Raw genomic sequence first — 21778 nt, 5'->3', positions numbered from 1 at the left:
CTTTAGTCTTACAGTGCTCAGATGTTGGGCTGTACATACAGTCTATACTGAATCTTTAATATCACAAGACTTGGTAAATTCTAGATGAGCTTACAGTAAGTCTTTATAGGTATGTTAGAGGAAGAGTACATCTCTTGTGTGCTTAGAACAGGGACTTGAAAATGGCATGATTTGTACAAACACAAACCTTTATTTGCAAAATGGATTGCTATGATTAGCTAAAAAAAAAGGAGCAAAGATTGGTACTAAAACATTTGGATAAGGGAATTTTGTGTCAGGCACAAAAGGGAAGCTATTGTGATTGGTATAAGTACAAATCTTCATTTACATAAGAAGTTTATGTAAATGGTACAAAACAGGCAATTCAATAATCTATTCAAAACTGACAATGCTGTATTTAGTTTAATTCTTCATTTGCATGAGATGATTATGTCAGCCGTAAAACTAAATAATGCTATGATTGGTGCAAACACAGTCCTTTATTTGCATAGGAAGGCTGTTATTATTGGTAAAGTAGTCATTGATATGATTGGTTCAAACAGTCTTCATTTGCAATGATTGGTGCAAAACAATCTAATAAAAAAGTGACAGTGTTATAATTGGGATCAATAAAATCTTCATTTGCATGAAAATTGTGCTATAATTGGTCTAAAGAAGATTACTAGAAAAGAAGCAGTGCTGTGATTGGTGAAAATACAAATTTTCATCTGCATAAGATGCTTATTATATGTGGCAAAAATAATCTTATACTCTTGTGATTGGTCCAAACCACAACCACTTATTTGCACAGAAGGCTTTTTTTTTGTGATTGGTATAAACATGCTGTAAATGGTCCAACCACAAACCTTAATTTCTACTTGCAAGACAATGAGGAATGAAAGACGTAGAAAATGTGTAGAGTTGCAGTTTAAGGATAAGAGGTCTTTAAGAGGCAGAGAAAGGAAACTGCTGGTACTATTCACTAGAGGTGTTCCATAGAATTGTCTTTAGGACTTAAGCTTCTCACTTATCCATTACTCTACGACACAATTGTGAATAGTAAGAAATCTTGATGCCTAAGCTGAACCAGAAGCTGTATTGCTAGCTATTAACAAGGGCACTCAAGAATTTTAAAACTTTATTTCATACAGGGCATATATATCCTAAAATTTTTATGGGTTGTTTACACTAACTTTAAGGGCAGTAGTTTACAAACTCCACACAAGTCAAATTTAATTTCTAAGTCTCAACTTCTTTATCTATAAGATGGGGAGAATTTTACTTACCTCATGGGGTGTGGCTATTAACTACCAGTGATGTTGCCGCTGATAATGCTATGGGAAACATCACTTGGTTTTTCTCTCTAACATTGCTTACTTTCTTTATGAAGAGAGAGCCACTTGTTGTGCCCGGCCTCTTAGCCCAGAAATAAGCACACGGAAACTGTATTAATTAAATCACTGCTTGGCCAATTAGCTCTAGTTTCTTATTGGCTTACTCTCACATGTTAATTTAACCCATTTCTATTGATCTGTGTATCATCTCCAGGTTGTGGCCTACCAGCAAAGTTTCAGCATGTCTATCTCTGGTGGCGGCTCTATGGCGTCCCCTGACTCAGCTCTTCCTTCTCCCAGCATTCAGTCCAGCATTCCCTGACTACCTAAGTTCTGCCTTGCTATAGGTCCAAAACATTTTCTTTATTCATTAATGATAATCACAGCACAATAGGGGGCTCCCACATCAACTTTCAAATTAGTTATATCTATTGGGTCTGATTTTTTGTGGCTATCCTACAGTTATGACCAGACTGTGTTTTCAATATTTTTATTCCAACCACTACATCTTACCTCACTGGCAAGTTATCAGCTTATGATCAGAAGGATAATATATTTAGAGTTAAGAGAACCAGGCAGGCCAAAGACATTGTTTTGACTGTTAGAAGAGAAAAAACATTTTCTTTTCTGAATAGTATAGTGCAAAGCTAATAATGTACAGGTTTAGCATTCGTGGAGCTAGGAAGAGAGGTCAATGATGTGTGTACCTGAAATTGAAGCCAAAGAAGAATAGAAAGCCGAGACTCCAAAGTCTAGGTAAGATTTGCCAATCTGGGTCAAGCTACTAATCAATGCAAATACTACCAAGCTTTTATTTACAGTTTACAGTGTGCCTAACAGAATGCTGACAGGCTTATAGAAAACGCTTATACAAATATAATACCAATTCTCTAAGAGAACCAAGCACTTCAGATATCCCAGGTCTCAGAGTTATAGTGACAGATACCATACTGATTATTATGTTACAAATTAGACTATCAAGGTTTAGAAAGTAACTTGCTCAAGATCACATAGGCATTTTGAAGCCATGAGGAAATCAATGCTAATTTCAGTTCACTATCTTTACCGAATGACCTTTTGCTACAACATATAAAGAATAATCTCTGGCAGCACAAATGTAACCTTTTCATTCTCCTTCTTACTTAGAAACTGACAGTAAATGTCAAGAAATTTAGTTGGTTATAATGAATTCAAGGCTTTGTTGTTCTAGGACTGAACATGCTAGATTACACGGCCATTTTATGAATCCCTAAAGTAAAAATATTTTGGCAAGTAGTTGCTTTTTCGTGTGAGCCAAGAAGACCATTCCTCCCTATGAAAAAGAGAGATAATGTTTTGAAAGTGGTCATACTCTGTGGATATGTTTTTGATGGCATAAAAAAGGCTTTCTTGTTATAATAGGATCATGTAGGATGGTCTTTAGCAATCCATGAAGATCTTCAAATGATAAATGGATTTAAGTAATAAAAGTTATTCATATATGATTACATATTTTTATATTATACAACATGCATCTATGAAGAGCTTCTAAAATAACGGATTTATAGTATCTATTAAAATTACAATAATATTTGTTATTACTTGAAAATAGAAGCCTTCAGCATTTTCAGGCCTGAACTCTCACATTTGTTCATGCTTGTTTAATTGTGTAGCTGGTGGACTAATCTGAAAGTATTTCCTACCTTGGGCTGAAGCACAAACCACTCATCACATGGGTTTTCAAAGTTCCATGAGTCAAAAGCTATCTCCACCTCTCCAAGAAAACTGTTGTGCCCAAAGCGATCATAGTGCCAGACTGAGAGCTGCAGAGTTCTTGTTTCCAGCTGGGTGTGGCTGATGGTGTACTACAAATGAGATGTAAAGAATCACACTCTGCAGTGAGGATTCGATCTAATTGTAGAGCAGGCTAAAGTTTACTTCACCAATTTTCAGACCATAGGCATCAGCAATATGAAAAAAAAAACTGATATTTTTGCTACAATTGAAGATATGCTTTAAAACACATTTTAGGTTTTACCTAGTTAAGAACTATACATGCATGCATACATACACATTACATATATACATGTATACATACATACACACACATATATTAATAAACAAATTATTATAGGGGTCAACAAACTTCAGGGACAATATTGAAAGTATTAGGTGAAGAGGAAAGCTCTTTCCAATTTTACTTGGTTTTCTTTTTTGTCATTTCCCTGTTTGTTTTTGTCAAGTCTACTTTGTAGCTCTAGGTTTAATATAACCATACTCCAATTTACTAATTCATAATAAAAAAAACCTCGAATACAGACAAGTATTAACATGTGAAATTGTAGCCTAAGATTCATAAATCCCAGTAGAAGTTAAAACTACACACAGGTTTAGCAGAAAATAAATACTATGGGGTTTGCAGCACAATATTTTCCAGCAAAATGTTCAGCATGGCCACGTGACCACATATTCTCTAATCTTCTGTTGTTCTGTATATCCATCTGGGTCATGCTTCAGACTGACTCATTTCTGAGCTTGGATTTGCATGTATCCCTGACCCAGCTGTTACCATCATGACTAACTTTAGCTCTCTACCTCCTGAATTTATCTGTCACTGTAATTATGTGTTCTGCTTGGGATCATCTTTGCTATCCTATTATGACCACTGGATTCAAAGTCAGCCTGCATTTGTTCATTTTTCATTTGGTCTGTCTTAATATTGACCCCCTGCTTCCACACGTACCTCTCCTAACGCATGTGGACAACGTGTGGCTTTCTTCCATCACTACTGCTCAATGTGATAAACTCTGAATCCATTACTCTGGGCACAAGTTAAAACATTTTCTTATGATTATTAATATTATTAATTTATTTTATCTTTCCTTTGTCTTTCTTACCAGGCCATGTGGATCCAGAGTGAAAGAAGGGGTTGTTTATGGCTACCCATTAGAAATAGAAATTTCTTTAGAATTTAGAACCCAAAGTCTGGATCATGTTTTATCTAGGCATTTTCTGAGACTTCTCAAACCTGACCTTGCATTGCTAGTGCTCATTAACCACACACCTATATTTATCCAAACTCAGAGATCCTAATAAGAAATAGCACAAAGCAATAAATATGTACAAAGTGTTTTGCTGAGTTAGTGACAAAGTTCATTTAAGAAAAATGTCCAAAAAAGCTGATTTCTCTAAGGAGCAACTTATTTTGTGACAAGATATACCAGCTTAGATTTAATTTGCAATTTCCTGGCTCATCTTGACATAAGGCACAACCCCAGAAACAGTGGAGAATGACCAGAGCAAGGATAGTTTACTGTTTTTTCTTTTCTATAAACTTCCAGAAAGTTAATAACATTCAAATTCAAGCTTTCCAAAACACATATAAACTTTGGAATTTACAAATGCTCCATTTAGTTATTTCTTCATTTCTTTTTGGTATCTTTGTATTTTTGAAACAGGGACTAGTCTTATTCTGTAGGCCAAGCTTGTTTGAATGTCACCATGCTATCTCAGACTAGCCTTGAACTTTTAACAATATCTCCGCCACAACCTTCTGACCTGTAGTTTATTATAAATTAAAGAAGTTCTAGTTAATATGACATAAGTCCCTATATTGGTATTTATTTACCTTCAGTGTTTCGTTAAATTCTGGATTGGTGCCTGTTCTGATTTTGGTCTTGCGCTTATTGTTTCGGGACTTGTCTGGAAGAAGGTATGACTTGACATAACTGTAAATAACATAGGATAAAAAAATCATTATTTACAAATATAAACTTTACTAGAAATATTCCAGGACTTTAGTGAGTAAAGGGAATGGGTAAGTGGATAAAAGATATAGAAATAAGAGACTTCAGGGTGTCATAAATATAATTCTGGGCTTTCTATAAGAAAGAAGCAGTGTTGTATATTGGTGGAGAACTACCCATGCATCACTGCTTTTGATAGCCTTGGGTTTTTAACCTGTTTCCTCAAATGTAGAAAGTGGGATAGCAGCAATACCTAACTCATGAAACATATAGGAAGAGCTGCCATATTGTACTACTGCACAAATGGAATCTGCTAAAAACAACGATCCTACAACCTTTTCTGAGATATATGTCTCTCCATTACTAGCTCTATCTTCTGATGTCAGGGCATAGGGTTAATTTGAATGAAAGAAAGAAAGCAGTGAATTGGAAGCAATGGAAAATGGCAACTTGACAGAATTTCAATGCCATTTCTTGGCTTGTGTTGGGTAGCCATTTTAGAAGTGTTTTGGGACAGAGACATTAGAAAAGACAGAGACAAGAACAAGATTGAAACATATTATACTAGAGTTCTGAAACACATCCACTGGGGTTTTAGATGATTCCTTTCTATGCAAGCCAAAATAATTATGTTTGTCATTTAGCCATTTAAAATTTAGAGAGTATAAAATGAGCAACAAGTCACCCCCCCGGGAAGATATTTATGATTAAGAGATGCTGGGAGAGAGAAAATGGATTTCTTCAATGGTGTAACACTGGGTATAATCAAGTATACTCCAAAGCAGGCCTCATGCTCAGGAGTAGTTGACTAACACAAATTGGACTCTGTATTGTGTGTGTGTGTGTTGTGCACACACATATGCACACATGCGTGCACACACATGCTTTAGTTTTGTTCTAAGAGAGAGAAAGAACGTAAAGTTGGTAGGGGGAATCTGGGAGGGTTGAGAGGGAAAAGAATATGATCACAATATCCTGCATGAAAAATATTTTAAGCAATCAGCACAACCCTCTTAGGCATCATGCTGTGTGCCAATATGTCAGTTTTCTTCCTCCACAAGTGGCCTCTGTTAGTTCTGAATCATTTAAAGGCCTCTTTCAAATCAGATAATCGGGGATACAATATTTATATTCATACTCCAGAGAATATTTAGAACTACAGTATAGAAAGGAAATGAAAAGTAGCTTTCTTTCTTTTTCTTTTCTTTTTTCTTTTGTTTTTTTGAGACAGGGTTTCTCTGTATAACAACCCTGACTTTCTTGGAACTCACTTTGTAGACCAGGCTGATCTTAAACTCACAGAGATCCTCCTGCTTCTGCCTCCCGAGTGCAAGTGCTAGGATTAAAGGCATGTACCACCATGCCTAGACACAAGTAGCTTTCTACGAAGGTTTTTTATTTTGTTTGTTTTTTTGGTTTATCAAGACAGAATTTTGCTGTATAACAGTTATGGCTGTCCTGGAATTGCTCTGTAGACCAGAGTGGCTTTGTTGTTGGGATTAAAGGCATGCACTGCCACCTCCTGACTCTGAGAAAGTTCTTAACTAAAGGTAATCCTTAACTTCTTCTGAAGAGGACATATGCGTGACATGGAAAAGTGAAGACAGAGAATGTAGTACTAGAGACAGCTCTGGAGCATCCCATGTACTTACGCATCTGTCCTCTGTCTCTTTTCATCACCTATGGCCAGGTTTCTGCAATTCTTGACAAAAATGTAGAGGTTGCCAGTTTTGTAGCAGTAGCTGATGTGGAGGAGAATTTCCCCGGTTACCTTCACGGTGCCGTAGTCTCCTGTCTCACTGTAAACACTCATCATGCTGTTAAGGCTGCTCTGTAGTAAACAAGATGAAGAAAGTCAGCCAGTAATATTTTCAGGCTCTATGCAAAACTCCACCCCCTTTAGTCAATGTTAGTTGGTGTTCTATGTAACTAGCAGGGGAGTCAAAGGTGAGGGAAGGAAACAAGTTAATACCTTTACTTGTTTTGCTGGTGCTGCACAAAATTCTAACCTGAAAAGAATACCCACTTAGCTCCATCAGTAAGGGAGGCAGAAAGCTTGCTAGAGAGGAAGTATCTCCTTTAAGTTAGCTAAAATCCTTTATTCATGTCTTCTAAGGAATATGGAGTCATTTGGAGGTTTCTAACACAATCTTGCTTCTCCATCCCTGTCACTGTCTACTTTTTTTGATGATAGACTCAAATGTAATATATTTACATATCTAGACCATAATGATCTACATTGTGAGTTAACAAAAATCTTAGTGTCTTTCTTTGCACTCTTAAGGTTTGTGTCATCAGTCCTCAGGGAACCACAGCTACAGCCTTAAAAAAGGTGTAGCTAGACATCCTATACTCACAGGGTGTAAGTTCCCCAGCTTCATAGCTGTGTGGATACATAGGTAGTTTAAGAACCATGGCTTTGAAATTCCATGTAATAGTAAACGACCTAAATATAGCACCAAGAAATTAAGGACCTCATTTAATATAAAAACCTAAAAAAATTCTATAAGGGTGAATAAAAATTCTGTCAAAACATTCAGAACATAATATACATATTTTAAATCAATGTAGCATTATTATTAAGTACCAGAAACAAAGACTCTGTATCTTATTAACATGTTGGAAACAAAAGCCCAGTGACATTCATGAATGATACAGTAATTTCATTAACCTCTTATTCACCACTGAGAAGCGAAGAGTACAGAAGTACAAAGAATGTAGAATTTTCATTCATTCATATACATGGATATATATCTGTATCTATATCTCATCTATCCATCATATATCATGTGTGGATACATGAATGTATCTATATTTCTATCTATTTATCTCTGTGTCTGTATATGTCCATGATTGGATTTTATTGTCATTGTTTTTAAAAGGGTATTGTGTTTTAAACAGGATGTATTTTTTCAAGAAACAGGATTATCTGACTTAGTTCATAATCTCTTTTAAACAGAAGTCAAAGGCAAGAATGAACCAATAATTTTAAAATTGCATATAAGTTATTTCTTTTTCTTTTAATGTATAGCCCAGGCTGATTTTGAACACATGATCCTCCTGCCTGTGCCTCCTCCAGCAAATCTTACAGGTGTGAGCTATCACAACCCACACAAGCGATTTCTTAAAGAGAATCAATAAGTAACAGAATTTGTCTTTCTTATTCTTAAAATAATGCAACAGAATTTAAAATGTTAACTACATAAAAAATCTACTGAGGATCATTTTAGAATGAAGGTTAAGTCCGGATTACAGTCTGGCATTTTAGTTTTTCTACAGACAACTAGATCTTAGGGCCGGAATAATGTGTGCTTGTACCCCAGAGTATCACTGTAAATTCAAGGAGTTCCAAAAAAGATTTAAAAGGGAAACACAGCTACAGCAGCATACATCAGACAGCATACAGAATTGGCAAAGCACTAACTAGCAGGTTGCATTGTCATTATTAAGATCATACTTTATTTTTATAATGAATTACTATTTGTGATATGATGAACTTTTGACAATTTCTTCAATCTAAAAAAATCCATTAAAATCTATATAGAATGCAGGTATTATGGTGCATGCCCTTCATCTGAGAATTTGGGAGATGAAGGCAGAAGGGTCTTGAGTTTCTCAAACAAAATGAACTTTTCTCAAGGCAAAAAATAAGCAGAAACATTAATTTCAGTTGAACATGGTGCTATCTAATGAGATTCTAAGAACTGAAAAACTATATAGTACTCAGCAAGTACACACATGCTGTTAGTAAGTAATGGAAGCACTTAAGTTCAGAACTTAATCACTATTTGAAAAAAGAATAATTCAGGTAAATTAAAAAATTCTGTTCTTAAGTTTTTGGGAAACTAGTCCTTACTTCTTCTCACTTAGGAGTTACATTAGATAATTATTGAGATTCTAGGGGCTGCATTAATTGGGAAAGTTTGGGGGTCCATGGTTATACAATAGTGTTGATATATGGACCATGGTTCAAGCCTTAAAAGCTTCATGAATGAACCTCAACTAATCTACACACGGAGAAACTCTGGTTCACAAATTTGTTAGTAAAACTAAGCCATAGAGGAATGTTGGGAGCTGCATACCCACAGACCCTGAACTTTCTATAACTTTTGCCTGCTGGAAGTAAACAACTTGTTTTTCTATGCTTGCAGCTGCTCTGAGCCCAAAACCCACATGAGCTCCTGATGACAAAGAAATGGTTTCTGGAAGCTTGCATTAGAAAATCCTGAGAGCTGGGGCATGGCCACTAGTCAAGGAGAACACTATATAAGCTGCCTTGGAACATAATAAAATTGGCATTGTTGCTTCAAGAGTGACCCAGGTCTCCATGTGTTCTTTAATCTCCAGACCCTTGCCTGACCACAGTTCCAGGTGTGCAGGATGCCACAGAGAAAAGTTCTGGGTTTCTAGTCAAAAGCCGTGTGGACTAAACTCAACACCTTCTTGTATAACTGGCCCATACTTTCAACACAGCCTCCTGTAACTATATGATCAGACAAGGATGAGGGATCCCTATGAGTAGAAAAAATTTAAGCAGTCACAAAATTGAGACTTAGGAGGATTTAAATTAATTATGACAATTTTACTACTGATAAACCACTTTGTTAAAATCAAAACATGGCTGTGACTTAAAATAGAGATACTCATCAATAAACCATTTTGGGACATGTCTTTTGACTGGTACTCAGATTCTAACATTTAATGAACTGAAACTATTGAGATGTTTCAGCTTATGAATCCCTTCTGAAAGGAGTATCTGGCTGTGTACCAGTCAGAAAACAAGTGGAACTGCTAATCCAATCATATTTCTCAAACCATGGAACTTCTGAAGTATGGTTGGAAAGGGGAAAATAGCAAGGGTGAAGACTCACGGTGTCTGAATCAGCATCAGGCACATTTAGGTAGCTCCTCTTCCTATCAGATCCTGCTTGGGAGTTCTTTAAGGATGCCATCCAATGACCAAAAGAAAAAGGGTATTAGAGCATCGAAAACAGAGAAGCAAAGAAATGCACAGATACAATAGCATGTTGGTATCTAAAGGTTTCAAAGGGGATTTTTTTTAAAGATTTATTTATTTATTATGTATACAACATTCCTCCCATGCATGTTTGTATGCCAGAAGAGGGCACCAGATCTCATTATAGATGGTTGTGAGCCACCATGTGGTTGCTGGGAATTGAACTCAGGATCTTTGGAAGAGCAATCAGTGCTCTTAACCTCTGAGCCATCTCTCCAGCCCCCTCAAAGGGGATTTTTAACCCAAGGTAAGAGCAGAGTTTTCCTTGAAGACATTGGGAAACTCTGAGCAGTTCTTTTGAGTAGGAAAGAAAGGAAAGTAGGGATGTTTTGTAGGAAAATGGCTGGCAGTAGTGCAGAGAACATTTGGGGAATTGTGAGAATGATATGAGAAGAACTTATCAGCAGAGAATTGGAATAATTTATAGACTTCAGATGACTGGGCCTAAATTAGAAAATGAAGAAATTTAAGAATTTCTGCAGATATTTACGAAACAATTGTGTATGTTTATAGGAGTGCCAAAGACTCATGCACCTGTCAATGATCATATCATCGCAATTAGCCTTTCTAACTCCTTCACCATTTAATTTTTTGTGCTGTGAGTTTTCAAACTCTTCTTTATCCAGGACTTTATAAAATGGAAATGAAGAGAGTTCAAAAGCTGGATTATGATCATAGCAGAAAAAGAAAGGATTCAAGAATCAAAATAGAGTGCAAGGTGAAGTATGGGCACAGGGCAAGCAGGAACCTGCGGCAGTTTGGGACATATGATCAAACCTTCCCACCTCTTGAAAATGCACAAGGAATGAACAAGAGAAAGAAAGTTTCTGTGAGAATGCTTACCATTGAAAGGCCTGTTGCCAGACTGTGGGGACTTGCAGAAAACCCAGAGGACACTAAGTCATTGGCATCATCTTCAGCATCTTCTAAGGAGTTCTAGAAAGAATGTAAAAGTCAATAGTTTAAGCTTATTTTTACCATAGGAGGATATCTTTTTAAATGAAACAAAGGTTTATCTCACAAACAGTTGGAAAATCAAAGAAAAACAGGTTTAAGTTTTTGCACTTTCAGTTAATCTTAATTATAAAATCAAAGGAGTAGACAGGGGCTGGGCATTAGAGGGTCTCTTTTTTAGCATCACTTTCTTGAAGGAAATTTGGAATTCTTCAGACCTGGGTTTAATTTCCACCTTCCTGGTCTCTATGACTTGTGTATTGGACAATGCACCAGATATTTAGTTCAGAATTGCACCCTGCCCTGTTGCCACATTAAACCTCTCTCTCACACACACTCTCCCTCTTTCTCCGGGCTCTTTCTACCCTATCTCTGTTATGATTTCTTTCTTAACTAATTTTTATCAACACATTTTTAACATAAAAATTCATGAATAATTTTGTTTTTTGTAATTCATGAGTTCCATTTTTTTGTTTTTAATGCTTAATATAAGTGTTATAGGATTAGTGACTTTGGTATTTTTAATCAGAATTAAAAGACTTGTTTAATGTGTTTCCTTTATTTTCTGCTTCTTTCATCTTAGCTTTTTTTAGTAGAACTTGGCCAATTTATGTAATGACATTTGCTTTTAAAACCTTTTGCAATAGTTCTAAGATTTCTTCTTTGCATAAGTATATTTGAACCTAAACTGCTTTTAATATGGGCTTTTGTTAGGTATGTCTTGGAGGTCATGCTATATTTAAGTAGGTTTTTAAAGGTTTGAGTCTAAAATAGTTTTCTTAGAATAATTTAAAAATATTACTGCTTTCATCTTGTACTCAGTGTTACCATAGAAAACTGATACGAATTTGATCTTTGTTTATTTATATTAAATAATATTTCTACTGTAAGTTCTTAAGAATTTAATATTTCTGGGTGTGAATTATTATTTATTTATCATCTTGAATACTTTCAAACTAGACATTTCTTTAAAGTATGGTAAAAATATCCTTACTGCTGCATCAACTAGTGCTTTTTTTTTTACTACATTTTCTATTTCTGAGTGTACACTTATAAACTGGTTACAACACAAACTTCTAGTCATCATGTCTCTTTACTTTGATATTTTATTTAATTATTTTAAAAGAAAACAATCTTTTTTTCATTATATATACCAATCCAAGTTTCCACTCCCTCCTCTCCTCCCATTCCCTCCACATACCCCCACCGCATTCCCAATCACTCTTCAGAGAAGGCAAGAAACATTGCTTTGTGGAAGGCCCAAGGCCCTCCCTACTATATCTAGGCTGAGCAAGGTATCCATTCAAAGAGAATAAGTTTCCAAAAAGCCAGTACAAGCAGTAGGGATAAATCCCAGTGCCACTGCCAGTGGCCCCCAGTCTGCTCCAGCTATACATCTGTCAACCACATTCAGAGGGACTAGTTTGGTCCTATGCTTATTCCTTCCCTGTCCTGCTGGAGTTGGTGAGCTCCCATTAGCTCAGGTAAACTGTTTCAGTGGATGAACCCATCATGGTCTTGACCTCTTTGCTCATATTCTCATTCTTTATACTCTTCAACTGGACTTTGGGAGCTCAGCCCAGTGTTTCATTGTGAGTCTCTGCCTCTGTTTCCATCAGTTGCTAGATGAAAGCTCTATGGTGATATTTAAGATATTCATCAGTCTGACTACAGGACAAGGCCAGCTCGGGCACCCTCTCCTTTATTGCTTAGGGTCTTAGCTGGGTTCATCCTTGTCTCTTTACTTTCTTTTAAAAGTGGATTATTACAAAAACTTCTAAGCATCCAGATGAGAAGGGATGTGTTCAAAAGTGTGTTCATGCATTCATAAAAGTAGAAAGATTAATATAAAGAATTCATGGTAACAACTATTTAGCTTTAAAGTCTTTCACACACGAAGGTGACTATTTGTCTTTTTATTATTGAATGTAGGGTACCCATATATATGTCCAAGACAGAAGTTCTTAACAAATATATGATTCACAAACATTTAGGTCTGTTTTCATTTTTGTAACAGTGTTTATAGTAGTACAAATACTTTTAATCTTGATGAAATTCAATTTTTCTTAAGTGAATCACGCATTACAATTATGGTGCTCTGTCGATGTATTGCCTATACTTACACCAATAAATTTATAAATGAAGCTATTTAAAATCAAGTCATGCAAGTCATTCAACTTTGTTAAAATTTTGTTCTGGTCTCCTAGTATGTTCATATGAATTTCAAAATTCTCATATTGATTTCTATAGAATATCTTAGTTGAATTTGATTGGTATATATTCACTAGATTAACCTGGAAGGAAATTTCTTCTTAAAAACACAAAATTTTCTAATCTATAAATGAATTATCTCTTCATTTATTCATGTCTCTAATTTACGTCAATAAAACTTTGTAAGTCACAAAGTATGCCTTATACTTTTTAAAATGCACTTATTTTCTACTTTTTAAAACTATTTTCACGTTATTGATAGTATTACATTCTTAACTTTGTTTCCCACTGTTTACTGATAGCATATAACATATTATTGTTTTTTATATTAATCTTTTGTCTTGCAACCTTTATGAATTAGCTGCAGTCATACCATATTTTATATCATTTAGGATTTTCTACACATAGGATCACATCATCTGAAAATTAGTGACACTGAAACTGTTTTTCCCCATTGAGAACCTTTCTTTACTTTGTCTTTTCCATTCTTTTCTTTATCCCTTTTATACCAATAGCTCTACCTTCCTGTGCAATGTTGAATGAAGGAACTTTGATTATATGCTGGACTTAGACATCATTTATTCATTTTTGCCATTAAGTACCACATTAATTGTATTGTTTATACATGCCCTTCATTAAGTTGAAGAAATTCTTCATTCTAGCTTGTTGAGGTTTATATATATATATGGTTTTTTCAAATAATTTTTCTCCTACTGAGATATTATGGCTAGTAATTTTCTAATATTGCTTTCATTTAATTTTAAACCTTTAAATTTTATTTTGATTTCTATGTGTATGTACTCATGGAGGCCAGAAGAGGGTGTCAGATCCCCTGGAACTAGAATTAGATGTACTTGTGAGTCAGCTGATGTAGGTGCTAGGAACAAAATCTTGATTGAGGGAGCCAATAATCATACTAGCAAGAAAACTGGCACTAGAGAAATTCCAAGGAATCCACAAGGATGACCCCAGCTAAGACACTAATCAGTAGTGGAGGGGTGCCTGAACTGGCCTTGCCCTGTATTCAGATTGATGACTAACTTAGTTGTCATCATAGAACTTCATCCAGTAACTGGTGGAAGCAGATGCAGAGACCTGCATTAGAGTGCTGGGTTGAGCTCCCAAAGTGCAGTTGAAGACAGGGAGGGGTGATAATATGAGCGAAGGAGTCAAGACCATGATGGTGACATCCAGTGAAACAGCTGACCCAAGCTAATGGGAGCTCACTGGCTCCAGACTGACAATAGGAGAACCTGTATAGGACTAAACTAGGCCCTCTGAATGTGGGTGGCAGTTGTGTGACTGGGGCAGAATGAGAGACCACTGGCAATGAGTCCAGGATTTATCTCTACTGCTTGTATTGTATTTTTGGAATCCATTCTTTTTTGAATAATACTTTCCTCAGCCTAGATATAGTGGGAAGGACCTTGGTCCTGCAACAAAGCAATGCGCTAGACTTTGGTGACTCCCCATGGGAAGCCTTACCCTCTCTGAGGAGTGGATTGGGAGTGGACTTGGAGGAAGGTGGAGAGAACAAGAGGAGGGGAGGGAGTGGGAATTGGGATTGTTATGTAAAATGAGAACAGATAGGTTCTTTTTAATAAATAAATTAATTAAAAGTATTCAGGTCCTCTTTAAGAGCAGTAAGTATTCTTAACTTTTAAGCTCTCTTTCCAGCCCCTACATTCATTTATTTTTTTAAATGGTTGATCAACCTTGCTTCTATGGAGTAAATCTCACTTAGGTATAGTATGTGATTCTTTTTTTCTTTTTGTAAGAGGATGGGGCTTATTGAGATTTTATTAAAGGATAGCACTTGTATTCGTTCTATGTTCTGAGCTGCTGTTTTCTCTTGTGATGCCTATGGAGCTTTGTTAACCAGAGAAGTAATGGACTATGGAAATACTTCCATCATGCCCTCAACGTTCTGACTGAATTTGTGAATTACATGGTTTCTTTTTCAAATACTTAATGGACCAGGCCTGGTGGCTCACACCTTTAACATCATTATTAGGGAAGCTAGGGTCAGAGGACTGCATGCAAGTTTAAGGACAGCCTGGGCTACATAGTACCAGTCTAGTCTGGGTTACAGAGTGATACTGTGTCTACAACAGCAATAAGCTCAAATATTTGATGGAATTCATTTGTAAAGCTGTATACACCCTGAATTTTTCCATAGGAAATTTTAAGTTTGACCCGAAGAGGCTTCCATATAAAATTTAAGTTTGGCCTAAAGGTGTTTCCATACACAATGCACCACAAAATAACTTGATATGTAAATAGCTGTAACTTAGTATTATAACTGTAGATGAGTCTCAGCCAATCATGAGCAGACAATCACAAAATTGCTACTAAAACAGGCAAGCTACAATCTCTTTCTCAATTCCATTTTCAGTATGTCATTTCCTTTTTAATGCCCATTGTTCTGGTTAGGTCCATCTGGAAAGAGGGAACCTCAGTTGAGAAAATATCCTTATCAGATTGACCTGTACGCAAGTCTGTGGGGCATTTTCTTGATTGATTAATGTGGAACGGCCCAATTTATTGTGAGTCCTTATAAAATCATTCTAAAAACTTATAAAACATTTCTATTTTATCTTATTGCATTTTCCAAACCCCCAGAACCTTATTTATTAATATGAAAATCCATGTTGTATTCTAAGTTGTAATGTAAATGGCTTAATAATATCAACATTTAAAATGGCATATACTGTGACTGTTTGAAATCATATTTTAATGACTTTCATCAATCAATTTTTCATTTTTATTTTTTTATTTATTTTTATTTATTATGTATACAATATTCTGTCTGTGTGTATGTCTGCAGGCCAGAAGAGGGCACCAGACCTCATTACAGATGGTTGTGAGCCACCATGTGGTTGCCGGGAATTGAACTCAGAACCTTTGGAAGAGCAGGCAATGCTCTTAACCACTGAGCCATCTCTCCAGCCCCTTCATTTTTATTTTTAAAAAGAAAACAAAACTATCTGTTTTTTCATTATATATATCAATCCAAGTTCCATCCTCCCACTCCCTCCACTTATACCTCATCCCCATCCACTCCTCGGAGAGGGTAAGGCACATTGATGGGGAAGGTCCAAGGCCCTTCCTACTGTATCTAGGCTGAGCAAGGAATCCATTCAAAGATAATGGGTTCCCAAAAATCCAGTGCATGCAGTAGGAATAAAACCTGGTGCCACTGTCAGTGACTCCTCAGTCTGCCACAGCCATGCAACTGTCTAGAGTTAAACTGTTAAAGTACAGTTTTATAGATATAACTAAAATTTTACCACAAGGTTGTGGCTTTTTAAAACACAGTTTTATGTGTTTTTAATATATAGTTGGAATATAATGTTACTTCATTTCATGTACATATTAAATATCCCATTCATACTAAGAACACAATGTACTTTCTCTTACTATATAATTTTTAATTCATTGCTGTTTCTTTATATCATCTCAAATTACATGTATATATTGCAATTTTAATTGCAGTGCTGTTTTTAGTTTTTCAATTACAGTGTTTTAGTTTCTTTTATATTTGATCATAAAACCTACCCGAAGACATATTCTGTGTCTTCTTTCTACCCTCAACTTGTCACCTAAAACTGCAAATGCTTGAAGCAAGATCATGCCTTCCTTTCCATGTGTTATCAAACTTTCTCCCGCATCCAACTTACCAAGTCTTTGTCTAATGTCCCAGGGACAGATCTGCTTCTTATGCTTGAAGTATCCTCTATGTCTTCTGTAAATGACTCACTGAAATCTAACTCAGATTGACTCCGGTCTGGAGGGATAAATACGAAATGCAGATGTGAACCAGCTTATTCCATTGTGGTTCTTCATTTCCATTGCAAACATTTAAGTATTTCAATATTTCAGTTTATACATCCATACACACACACACACACACACACACACAGAGAGAGAGAGAGAGAGAGAGAGAGAGAGAGAGACAGACAGACAGACAGACAGACAGAGAAAGAGAGAATACAATACAGTAGAAACAGCACCCAGGCTCACAAACTCCATGCTGCTTTAATTTGACACACTCACATTTTTACAGTGTTTTTGAAATTGCCTTAATTCGACCATGGACACATCTGTGTTCATTTGTCCTTTGATCACAGGGAGTTAAATGCTCTAAGATCCAAGGGTAGGTTTAAGCTGTTTAAAGATTCTGATTTACTCCTTTCGAAATACTAAAAATGCTCATAGATTGGGTCCTTAAGCTTGACAAGAAAAGAACTTAACATTCTTGAAGAGAATTCACTGTTTCCACATTTGACATAAGATGAAGTCAACCGATCATAAATTTCCACTTTTGAATGATGTGGCTTCCTTTCATGCAAAAGGGAGTGACTATAGAGAGATTGAGAGGTTTTAATTTCATTAGCTACTAGAACATTCCTTCATGAATAGAAGATCTTTATTTCAGTTTTTAAATTATCAGTGAAAAAATGATGTGCTTCTCAGCAATACTGTAGACACCTTACCAAGTCAGGGCAGCTTACTTTCACAGAATAGTTCTGTTCTAAAGCCCTGCTGAGACAAATATAGTTGCTTATGGAGGAGAGAGACTGGAGAGAGCAATCAGATACTTAAATTTGAAATGGCAAATAGAGTGATGAGGAGGGGTTTAGCACAGTGCCTGGTAGAATACACTCTAAATGATCGGGGGTTGTGGAAGACATGCAGTAGAAGGTAACTTCATGACGTTAGTGTCTAGGATATGTTACAGTTTTTCATCAAATGAGTGAACTACTTTATTATCTTTCTTTTAAAAATATATTCATTTATTTAATGTATGTGCACATTCATGTGTGCCATGATGCAAAAGTGAAAATCACAGGACAGCTTTTGGGAGTTGGTTCTCTCCTTTCATCATGTGGGCCCAGGGAACTGAACACAGGTTGTCAGGGTTGGCAGCAAGTGCCTTTACCCACTTCACCTTGTTGTTGGGCCCCCTTTCTAATTTTAAGAACATGCATTTTTAGAGACCTCTGGGCCCCAGTGCCACACCTGTACATGGGTATGCCCACAAACACACAAAAACATGCACACACAAACCCTTTAGGAGCCTGTTGCCTAGAAAAGGCCTCTTTGCAAGTCAAGTTACAAGCTAGAATCCAGCCTTAGGCAGCATGCAGATATTATCCTTTAGCAATAGATAATGGTTTAATGCATGAATTGAGTTCAGCATATGGTACATAAACATTACAATAACAATGTATTTCTCTGAAGAATTTTCTTACTCATAGGTAATAAACTGCAATATAAATATCTATATAAATAAAAAGATTTCTTGCTAATATCTTTAATATACATGCTTGATAGTTTTTTCTTTAAAGTATCATGGAATTCCTCTTATAGAGATGATATTGTACTTATTTATTTTAATATATATATATTTGAGATTATAGTATAATTTTATCACTTCCCCTTCCCTTAGGTCCCTCCAAACCATCCCATGTACACACCCCACCCAAACTCTTTTAGACTCATGGCTCTTTTTTTAACTCTTATTGCTGGGAAGAGGGAAGGTCAGTTGAGAAAATGTCTCCCTCTCTCAGATTGGCCAGTAGGTAAGTCTGTGAGGAATTTTCTTGATGGTTATTAATATGGAAGGAACCAGATCAGTGTTGCCAACACTACCCCTGAACAGGTGGTCCTGGGGTGTAGATGGAAGCAGGTTGAGCAAGCTGTGAGGAGCAAGCCAGTAAACCACATTCGTCCACAGTCTGTCATTAGTTCCTGCTTTCCCTTCATGAGAGACTATAAGCTATATAAGGAAATAAACCTATTCTCCTCCAAGTTGCCTTAGGTCATGGTGTTTATCACCGCAATAGGAAGCACACCAAGAAACTTACAAATAATTCCGTTTTAAAGGATGAAACAGTTTGTGTGGGTATATGGAATGTCTGGTCTCTACTGATGGAACTTTCATTTCCTTGATCCCTAGGTGAGAGTTATTACCCGTCATAAGAAATGTACCCTAGAACTATTTGTATTTTCTATCTTTCTAAATTGATAACCTTGTATAGCTTTGAACCATAACAATGACTTAGAGCAAAGCTATACACTCAATAAGTAGATTTTATTTTAGTGCATTGGACCTAAGGCTCACCTGGGATCACTCTTGGAAACTGGTTATGCTTTGACCTATTACTATAATGGATGATTGTCTTCTCAAGTCTAAAACATCTACTCAATACCCTATAAAGCAGGCGATTCGGTTTGTTTCAGTCTGTTTTTTAACAGTACAGTGCTCATATTGTGACTGCCTACCCGAAGAAAGGGAGGCACCCGACACGGCGATGGAAGGTGGTCCAGATGTGTTTCTGCGGTGACTCTTTGTCAGCTCCTCAGAGGGGCTTTCCTTGGCACCCACAGCCATGGACTTTTCAACAACACGGTCCTTCCCGCAGAGGAAGAAAATGAAAAACAGGAACATTATACTGACTGATTTCTCTTAAAACCCCTTCATATAAGTACACTTTAGTATAAAGATATTTATATGTATTATTGGAGGAGGGGATGAAATAACATTTGAAGGATCCTTATCAGAAGCCCATACTTAGAAAGCTACTGTATAAAATGGAATTCAAGAAGGTTTCAATTTGGCATAAAACATATTTGAATACTTCTTTCACTCATGAACTAGTGATATAAGATTAGCAAGAAAGATTGTATAGGAACTTCTAATCTTACATGGAGTAGCGCTTAGCCTTAGAACTGCTTGGTTTTTTATTTGTCCTCTGTCAACATCCATCTCCTCAAATACTCTGCTGTGGTTTTAATCAGGGAACTTACACCAAAGGGCCAAACAACAGGTACTTTGATCTTCAGGTTGGTGTTATGGGATGATAATAAAATCCTTTAAGATGTGTGCCAAGTGCATGGTTTTTGGTAATTGGCAATCATGACATGAGCAGTTTGCTTCTGGCATATTCTTATTTTATTATTTGCCACAAAGGAGGACATTTTTTTCTCTTTATTTTTTTTTCTGATCTGTAAGCTCAAAAACTTTAAGCTAAAGCAAACTTTTCTTTTTAAGTTGTATCTCAAACATTGTGGTAATATGGAAAACCAAGTAAGCCAACTCACATAAACTATACTTCCTCTGACCACAATTATCCAAGACCCCGTCATATTTCCACCTAGAAGACTGAGTGATCAAAATATAGTTACATGTATGTTAAAATAAAAATGTCATGCATGATGCTTATTAGTGTCTGTGAGAATGGAAACTTGTAGGCAGCAGGTGAAGTCTTGAGTGTATGTGTATCATTCAATAGAAGAATAGCCATGTCAAGGACCGATGTCTCATTCACAGAGGAATGGCAAAGCCTTCTTCCGGTATTTATACAATGTTGATAGTATGTGTAGAAAATATCCACAGTAGCTTTATTCTCCCTTGGATGTTTATGGCCAGAAGACAGCTACTGAGATTAGCTAAACTGTAACCATGTTCAGCTGTACGCAATGAGCCCACCTCCCTACTAGACTGTCATACAATAAACAGGCTGAGATTGGGATGGGGTTGCAGCTTTTCCATCAGAGAGCCCAGTGCACCTAATCCCAACAGTCCTGCAGGATGCAGCAGGTACTTCTTCATCTTAGAGCCATAGGTGATTTAGGGGATGCCTAGCTACAAATAAATGTTTGTACAGGTGGCAGAATACAGTCTGAGATTAGTTTTCATTGTGTACTCTGACAAAAAGCAACCCCTATCCCAGATCTGCTGATTTCTATAGGGGCAGTGTAAGCTTGCTTTTGTAAAAAAAAAAAAAATCGGTGAGTACTTCCATCTACATCACTCTACACCTCAACTCCTTTCTTGATTCATTCCCAAATTAATAATCTCTTCTTTAATTATTATTTTTAATCTGTCATTAATATTAGGCCATCATTGAATATATAAAAACAATAGTTCGTATAAACACATATAAAAATATAGTATAGTATATACTATATATATATATATATAAAACATGTGTGTGTAACTTACTGTGTTCATTTAGTATTGCCTGTATGTACATGTGTGTCCAAGGCTGACCACTTGAGATTGGAAAACCTATGTGAGAACCCAGCCTTGGAGGAAACTGATTAACCCCCTCAGCAGTCATATTGTTGACATTTCATAGGTACATTTTCTCTGTCATGTCTAGGGGACACTATGTAGTTAAGCTTTTTTGTTTGTTTGTTTCGTTGTTTTTTTTTTTTGAGACAAGTTTTCTCTGTGTAATAGCCCTGGCTGTCCTGGAACTTGTTCTGTAGACCAGTCTGGCCTCAAACTCACATAGACACATCCCAAGTGCTGGGGTTAAACATGTGCACCACCACCTCCTAACACTGAGCTTTATTTAATATTTTTTAAAAATCCTGTACTTCTCTTGAGAACTAGGCTGAGATTAAATGTCAAGGAAGATGGCACCATGGTGTGATAACTGTTAAACCTAAGAGACATTTTACCATTCTGTTCATTATAAATGGTTAAGTAGTGCCTACAGGATGAAATCCCTCTTGGTTTCCTGACATCTTAGACCTACAGGAGT

The 21778-nt window shown here is 36.3% G+C and overlaps 1 protein-coding gene across 4 annotated transcripts in view; it reads right to left on the bottom strand.

Annotated features, from left to right (window-relative positions):
- The window catches only part of Sytl5 (synaptotagmin like 5), a 382433-nt gene that overhangs the window by 27385 nt on the left and 333270 nt on the right, over positions 1–21778 (bottom strand). For 3 of the 4 annotated variants that reach the window (XM_075957599.1, XM_075957600.1, XM_075957601.1), the window contains 7 exons: positions 19509–19638; positions 16901–17007; positions 10899–10991; positions 9910–9975; positions 6691–6869; positions 4921–5020; positions 2996–3157 (listed from right to left, as the gene is read on the bottom strand). In XM_075957599.1, the coding sequence (XP_075813714.1) occupies positions 2996–3157; positions 4921–5020; positions 6691–6869; positions 9910–9975; positions 10899–10991; positions 16901–17007; positions 19509–19638 (837 nt within the window). The remainder of the gene's footprint in view (positions 1–2995; positions 3158–4920; positions 5021–6690; positions 6870–9909; positions 9976–10898; positions 10992–16900; positions 17008–19508; positions 19639–21778) is intronic. The other variant, XM_075957602.1, reaches the window with a different exon arrangement.

This window comes from Microtus pennsylvanicus, chromosome X, assembly GCF_037038515.1.
Source record: "Microtus pennsylvanicus isolate mMicPen1 chromosome X, mMicPen1.hap1, whole genome shotgun sequence".
Lineage (NCBI taxonomy): Eukaryota > Metazoa > Chordata > Mammalia > Rodentia > Cricetidae > Microtus > Microtus pennsylvanicus.
This window is presented reverse-complemented; position numbering and strand designations above follow the sequence as displayed.